The 8,538-nt window shown below is 32.3% G+C and overlaps 1 protein-coding gene across 1 annotated transcript; it reads left to right on the top strand.

Moving 5' to 3' along the window:
* The first annotated feature begins 878 nt into the window (after positions 1–878).
* LOC143909549 (divergent protein kinase domain 2A-like) lies at positions 879–3,273 on the top strand. The gene is made up of 3 exons (XM_077427591.1): positions 879–1,571; positions 1,653–1,843; positions 1,967–3,273. The coding sequence occupies exons 1-3, from the start codon at positions 924–926 to the stop codon at positions 2,385–2,387; spliced, it is 1,260 nt and encodes a 419-aa protein (XP_077283717.1). The 5' UTR covers positions 879–923; the 3' UTR covers positions 2,388–3,273.
* Positions 3,274–8,538: the final 5,265 nt, after the last annotated feature.

Genomic DNA, 8,538 nt, shown 5'->3' with positions numbered 1-8,538 from the left:
TGCGCCGTATCGTCATGGCCTGTAATGTATAAGTAAGCCGATTTTGCCTTGCACTCGGCCAAAGTGCTGTGAATGTGACGTGACCGCGACGTGTAGGTAGATATGAATAGAAATGTAATAAAATGACATATTTGAAACGGAGTCGTGCAGTGCTGAAGCCGTGCAGTGCTGTTAAGTATGAACAGACCTTAATTCGGTTCGGTGATTATTAGTCAAATGTGAACCGGTCACAGGACAACCGGTCGCTTTAGATTGGTCACACGTGATCACCCGTCGCACTAAAACTGGTCAACACAAATCCGTGCTCTACTAATACGAATTTTTTGCTCGTAAATTTACAGATTTAAAATTCAGCACACATCCAATTAACCCTTTTAAACGAAAACAAAAAATAGTGTGGCCAGAACACTGTGCTAATAAACATGTTTCAATAGAAAATACTCAATATAATATAGTATTAACAGTGGGAAAAAATCCTAAGTGAAAATACGTAATTTTGACTTTTGATTTGAACTGGACGACTACTTAGAGAGATTTGAAAACTGAAAAGTACTACAAATGAAAGATAAAATACCCGACTATAGATTCCAATGTTAATTTTGAACATGAAATTAACAGATTTTGAGAAATAAACCGAATAACACCAAGATATAGAAAAATCGCGCGATTTAAAAAACACATATATCTCAGAATCTCAAGCCAATCAACACTTTTTATTACCAGATTCGTGTTCAATGGGCATAGATCTATAAGAAAAATTATATCTCGTCTCTGAACCAAAAAAAAGTCGTCATTTGTCGAACAGTGTAATCAATGGACTTTTCAGTGAAAAGTAGTACTGGTAATATTTTTACAGCTGTCCTGCTTTTTTTAGTTCTGGTAATATTCGCACCATCTGTCAAACTTCAAATGTCAAAATCGCGATGAACTACTACCGTTCGGCCAGATCGCTATTTTATGGCGCTTTTCGCGGATTTTTGTGCGTAGCATGTTCACTGGTGGCGTTCGCCTTCTGTCAGATGCTATGGCGCTACGACACGGGCCTCCTGCGGGCTTGGGGGCCCCCCTTACGTGTCGCGGGGGTGGAGTCCTGCCCCGCCTGCTACGGCCTAGACTCGTGTTCAGCCCTCACGTCCGGTGACATCGACTATTACTGCCCTAAATTCACCACGATCTCCATCATGTCAATATTCGGCGTCAAAAACGTTTACTTTGCCTGTTCGCAATCCTACGGAGACATTGTGATGAAGAAGCTCGGCCACGATTGGCAACTTCACCAACTAGATATGAAAATTTGTGACGCTTTAGGCCAAAGTGAGGATTGTGATTTCAATGGTTTGACTGATCCGTCTTTCTCCATACGCGACAAAATCGCCAGCCTTGTCGAGTACAAGGAAGGCCTAGTGGGCTCTGAAGAGTTTGGATTGACCCTTTGTCCCAATACGAAACACGTTGGTAAATTAATATCGAGCTTTCTTCTAAATGAAAATGAAAGCAGTATCCTCAATAATATACTGTTAGCAAACGTTTGGACGATTTTGAATATCAATCCAGAGCCAATTATTATGAAAGTTTGTATTGTACAAAAAACAATATATGTAAATATTTATTTACTTGTACATTGAAGGTAAATTATTTTTTGTAATTTTTAGTATATCAACAACAGTACTCTAGGTTGGCCCGTTCCAACTTATATGGGAGCTTGCGGTCGCACTACATTGCAATCATATAATGGAGAAATGCTAGGAAAGTTTATGTCGAAGCCATGGCTGAAACGGGCCAGACTAGCCGTTAATCTTCTCAAAGCTGCAGATGTCTTCACCTTCAACCACACAGACTTCAGGTACAAAACATCACTGAATTATAGCACTACCTATCAGATATAGTTGGTGTAGTATACATAAATGTTGGGAGTCATGTCAAAGAAAGGTTCTCAAAATAAGATATGATGTATGTTTATTTTCAGATTTTATCTGACTGACATAAGTTTGGAGAATATCGTCATGTCGAAGGACCAAATGTGGCATCCGATCTTCGTCGACTTGGAAAACGTGGTTGTGGTGGATAAACACGTCCACTTGGAAGACCAGCCCGAAGAGTGGACTTCGAACCACACCAGCGAGTCAATAGAGTGCAACAATTGCTTCGCTTTCTCCACGGAGAACATTTGCCGTCATCACGTCAGCGATCATAATCATTATGCAATGTGTAAATTCATCGAAGAGTCAATTCTGCATTCGGTACCCGAGTCGGTTCTGAAAGTCTCTCCGAACGTGATGGATCTTCTGCGACGGTGCGTTTCCCCTTCGGATGATGATGGCGATCGATTCTCCGCAGCTCAAATTCTGAAGGATGAGTTGGAATTTGTTATAGAGCAATGCGAATGAAGACTTGTCTAACTTGCGAGGCTTTTTTTTACAAATGGTGATGTTTTCCTCGTCGCCGAATCAATTCGTATCGCCGGTTGAAATATATGAAGTGTACTTATTGCAATTTTAAGTATGGTGTTTTCCTATGAGTGTTTTGATCCTGTAGTATTAGAAGTTGTTAGTGCTTTTGCACATTTCAAATGTGTAAAGGCTAAGATAGTGCTCCCAATTTATACCGTTTTTGTATTATTATTATTATACATTTATAACAATTGATGCTCAATATTTATATAATTTATAGCAATATTTATAATATTTAAAATTGTGCCTTATATAATTAATCAAATATGAATCAGAGTAAGATAATTTTTATATTTTCGATTTTTTGCAAAATATTTGGGTTTGAATTTTGCTTTCGAAAGCATAAGGTTTTGAATACATTCAACGCTGATTGCTTTTAATAACGGAAAATTTCTTGATTTCATGTAATATTGTGTTATTTTTCGACACTCACCCACCTTTAAAGGCTAGTGATAGTTCAGACAGCGTGTTGTTCTGTTTTAATGGAGAGTTCTCGGGTTCGAACATTGTTAAAAGTCGGAAACTTTAATCAATTTTGAATAACACTTAGTTTGTATATGTCAAATAATTTTAGCTTTGATTTTGTACTATCTTTAAAGCAATGGGAATGTACTGAAGATATGTGCTTCCCACATATTTCACTAAATTGAATTATTTTAAATGAAAACGATCAAATTGTATTTTATATAAAATTTTTAAGAGGTGTTCTATTGTACATATGTACATATGTATTAAATTATTTATTATTTGAAATTCTTGTGCCATATGTATTATATATTGACAAATTATACAATATTAAAAAATAAAAACGACAAGTCGAATGAATTTCTTTGCTCATTTTATTTTAATCGTAAAAATGTGTTTTTTGTTTTTATCTTTGGTTTTTTCCAGTATAATTATCATATATATTTTTTTATAAATTTAATTTGATTATCAAGTCTAATGATGATCATCGGCCGGCTGCTTTACCCAGAATCCCCAAGGAGCGAAATGATCATGGCCGTCATGTTCGGTCGGTCCTCGGTACACTTTGATCTGCACCCTTCCAAGATGTTCTAAAGCAAAATTCCAAATTATTATAATGGTACAATTGAACAGCATTACTTATTGATTGATTTTAATTACCATGATCGGAGGCTGCCGAGTTCAGATCGTCGTAGTCTTGAGGAGACGGAGCCGCGGCGACCAAAGCCAAGCAAACCACGAAGGCGAAAATTGTATATTTAATCTGAAACCAAAGGTTAGTGTTAGAGTAAGTGCAATTTTCAGGTTGTGTTTTGACGAGAGTCAACTTACAAAGGGTGACATGATGAAGTCGGAGTAGTTCAGGCTGCACTGGCTGTTTGATGGGCTGTGTCGTCATCTCGTCGCCATTGCGATGCTTATATACTGTGCTAGAATAAGATTTAAAAGGAAAAAATGGACGAAAACAGTTTCCGGTGCTGCAGATAGACTATACAGAGAGAGAGATCGTATGAAAAAAATGTCTGCAGCGATACAAAGCGACGGTCATGCTTGGTGATTTTTTCAGCTTTTTTTGGTCACTTTTTGCGAGACTTTCGGTTTTCTGCAATGTTTGTGCGTGCTTTGAACAGTTTCGTAACTTTCCGATAGATCACTTTCACTCCTCGTATTGAGACTTGTGTTGCGTTTCTTTGTTTTTTAATAAAAAATATACCACAACGTTTATTATTAAATGCCATATTTCCAATGTGTACGTGCTTTAAGATAGCGTTGTTATGATTCTTGGAGACATTTGAAAAAAAAATCTGAACTAACCCATGTTGGTAAAATGTTTTATATTGTATATCTTCATAAATCTACTTATTTTGATGCAACTTTTTTTGAAGATATATACACTGTCAACATTCCTATAACACGGTAGATTTGTTCAGAAAAAAAAACTTAAGGAAAAAGAATTGTAAGATAAGATGTCATGTATCATGCTATTTTTCTTTTCTATTCTTTCGTTTCGATTTTTTTAAGAAAGTGATATGCGTTATAGAGGATCTGAATGTAATGGCATACATAGCGTAACTTTCAAAACAACCAAAATAAAAATATATAATTATATACATTAAAAACGGACGTGATGTGGGTATGTGGGTATGTGGCAGATGCGTCGACCAGTATGGAGTATATGTTGTGCCTAGAGTTATTCAATAAAATAAATACACGCGATCAAAACGCATATCTAATCAGAGTTAAGTGGTCCACGTGGATTAAAACCATTGACCAATGGGTGCATGTTAAGCATCCGCTATTTTTATGCCGATAATTTATGCGCATACATTAAATTCGATGAATGAGACTTAATTTATGCGCATATATTATGTCGGTATAATAATAGTCAATAATAATAGATGCCTAATAATTGAGCGACGGGTGACGTCATCGTCAGATGCGCTGCGCGGGAGCGTACACACATACACACGTCCACGAAGACACACGCACACACATTCATTTATCATTTCGAACGGGTGAAAGGCGCATTCATACGCGCGTCTATAAATTACCTTATTAAAGTTATATATGTATAACTTATAACTTTATTTTAATTCGTGTATCGTTTCCTTTCCGAAACCACCCATTGAAATCAACGGGCACAACACAAGTAAAGTCGTAAAAGCGATTACTTTAGGGATTCAGAAGGAGCAGTTTTCAAACAAAATAATGGTTGTTATGAAATATTTGGATACTGAAAAGAAAATAATACTCATTTTTATTTTTTAGGAAACATCATTTTATTTTGGAATATAAACACTGAAGACAAACATTACGAATAATATTGATAATAATTGGGTTTTTAATTTATTTTTTAATAAATTTTATTAATTAAATACAGAAATGTATTCAGTAGCTAAAACGAAACATTCCATACAAAGTGTTGTTTTATTATAATTTTTTTTAATTATACAATAAGTGATATACTTTTCGATAATATATTTTGTTCATTATTTTTCATAAACTTCTAAAGTAGATATTGCTTGGTGTGGTCCGAAAAATTGGCACGAGCCAAAAGTTAAATCATTCCATAATAAAGTGAAGCTACTTTAGATTATGTACGCATCATAATTGTTTATGTATTGTATAAAAAAAATATAAAATTGTAAAATTATTATAGAAAAATTCAATTGTGCGATAATTTTGCACTAAAAGTCGTATCGTCAATCAGAAAGGACAGAATGTATGAATGCTCATAGTAAATTCATTTTTAAGACTTCTTTTATCAAATTATTTTAAGATTAATAAAATATTTAAGCATTATACTGGCGACAAATTCAAAAGTAGAATAATTACAGCGAGTAGTCAGTTGAATTTTAAGTGAGTGGTCAGTAAAATCAGTCTGGCACACCATTTTCTACTTTCAGACTCTACTGATTGATCTCGTAATACAGAAGTTAGAAGTACAAAATAATATTCATGTGTTGCAATAATCACACTTTAGGATATGTTTTACATTTACATGTATTTATAAAATAAGCGTTTCGTTTACTAATTTTTTTTTTTTGTAAATTTTTAATACTGTTAATTATACAATAGTAATAGTAGTAATAATACAATATTAATATAGAAACGGGTATTTTATTTTATTTTTTAAGTAATTGCTTGACGATAATACGATTTAAACCGCTACTTTCTAGGCTTTACATTTTGACTTTTTGCGAAACTGTAATAATATAATATAATTAAAAGTATTACTAACAACAATACAATTTACTTTTTAGTAATACATCAAAATGGGATGTAGTGTGTATAAAAAACAAAAACCAAAAAACATTCAAGGCACAATGATGACATTTAAAAAAATGAATAAATTTGGTCATTTTGGATTATGCGTGTATGGTGACCATGCATGGGTATGGTTAAAAGTAAAATATTAAATAATTTACTTATCAGGAACGTCTCTAAACACTCTAATTGGTGTAAAAATCAATAATAAATAATAATAAAAAACAACACAAACAGTGCTACACATTCAAATATATATATTGTATATATATTAATACAAATGGACGGGTAATTAGCTAAAATTCTACGGAAAAAAATCACTTGTTTTGGTGTCAAGTTGTTTATACGTTTAATTTTTTTTTTTTTAGATATTTTGGCTCACTAGGAATAATTTATAATTATAAAAATAAAAAAAAATTCTACACTTCGATATATTTATTAGAATTCCTAAACCGGATGTTTCTCGATATGTCGCTTTACAATTTCTAATCGTACATATATTAGGTATAAAGAATAATACACGGGGTGGGTTAAATTTAATACACCTTTTTTGTACCATGGGTCGAGTGAATGAAAAGTGAGGTTAGCCTCAAATTTATTTTAAAGTAGCAGTAGAAACGCGTAAATGTAAATTCAGGATTCGATTATTGCGTTGGAACTACATGTAGACATCTAACATATGTCTTTTTATATGTATTTATATCAATTTTTCTAAATTTGGTATAAAAAGTTTACTCATTGAAGTGTCAAAGTGTATTGAACTTTGCTAAATATTTTTCTTTAAAATTTCTATGCACTAATCGAGTCCTGATGTACGATATTTGAGTCAATATAAAACGAGTATGTTAGAAAAATTAAACTATTGCACGATAGATGATTGATATACATACATAAGTAATATTTAAAAAAAGTTTTATTATATTAATAGTATTGTTTGTCTGAAGTGTTATTATTATCATTATTTTTTAGTAATTTAAGTAAGATTCGTAAAGATAGTTTAGTATGTATGTATAGTTTTAGAGTACGATAAATTCATCAGCTAAGACTAATAAGCGGGAAGCAGATCCTGCTTTGGTTCTAGCACTAAGGGGAAATATATATTGTATGTATAATAGTATTTTTTTTCAATATATATATATATTTATATATGTATATACGATATAAATATACACACTAATAATGGACCCATATTTCGTTTTTTCCTCCAAATAATATACACTTTACGGACAACTACCGACGTGTGGATTTTTGGTTTACGGGACTTTAAAAGGGTATTCGAAAATTTCATAAACTGTCATTTCAAGCGTATAATATATTATACATACATAGTATTACTATTAAAGAGCAATTCAAAATGCATCAGTGTCAAAACCTTGTTTTGAAGTCATCTTTCAGACATCATTTTCAATATTCTTCGATTTTAAATACACCTGTACATATTTATCTTTAATATACAAATTCAAATATGTATATGTGATTAGTATCACCGGAAGACTAGCTCCATTCATGGGAATTATTCTTGTTTTCATTCATTTAATTCAATGTGAATTTAAAATTATTATTCTAATTTGAATCTTTGAAATCTATTGCAAAGATCTGACACATTTTGAATTCGCTCTAATTTGTATATAGTATATATATTTTTTTGATATTTAACGAATCGCAACAGCTCGAACTAAACTCACTTCTATTATATAATCTTATATACAAATTCCAATATTACCATCGTCTATTATTATCACTTTATAAATTCGTTTTGGTCCTGACACATACAAAAAGAAAAATCAATCAAAATAAAATGTTTAAAAAAAAATCGTTCAGGAACCCGTAAAGTACATTTCATGCAACTTTTCAATTAAATAAAAATAAAAATGTTTTTTTTTTAAATACAAACACACATTTGGGCATAAGACACTTTTGATTCGGTGAGTTGGATTTTACTCGGAGCATGCACGGGAGTGTATCATTGCACTTTTTTTTTTTTTTTGAGTAAAGCGGGGAACACTAATTCCATCGATGATTAAATTGACTATCACGTTTAACAATAAGTATTATTTTTTATATACGTAAATTCAACATCGATTTTTTTATACACATTTGACAAATACATAGATGGTGGATATTTTTTATTATTATTGTGGAACATCAACACGGTCACTTGCGGATGGGGGTTGGAGAGGGGCACATCGAGATGTAAATCTTAATAAACAGCGATATTACATAGTCTACACATTCAAAAAATGTTAAATTGGACTTTTGAAAAGTGTTTTTTTTTTATTTTTATTTATTTTTTAGATTTTTTTTTAATAATTTTGAAAACACTGAAAACATCCCTTCGACGAATAATACTTATATT

The sequence above is a fragment of the Arctopsyche grandis genome, chromosome 3, assembly GCF_051622035.1.
Source record: "Arctopsyche grandis isolate Sample6627 chromosome 3, ASM5162203v2, whole genome shotgun sequence".
NCBI classification, from domain to species: domain Eukaryota; kingdom Metazoa; phylum Arthropoda; class Insecta; order Trichoptera; family Hydropsychidae; genus Arctopsyche; species Arctopsyche grandis.
Note: the sequence above shows the minus strand (reverse complement) of the source record. Positions and strands in the feature narration are given on the sequence as shown.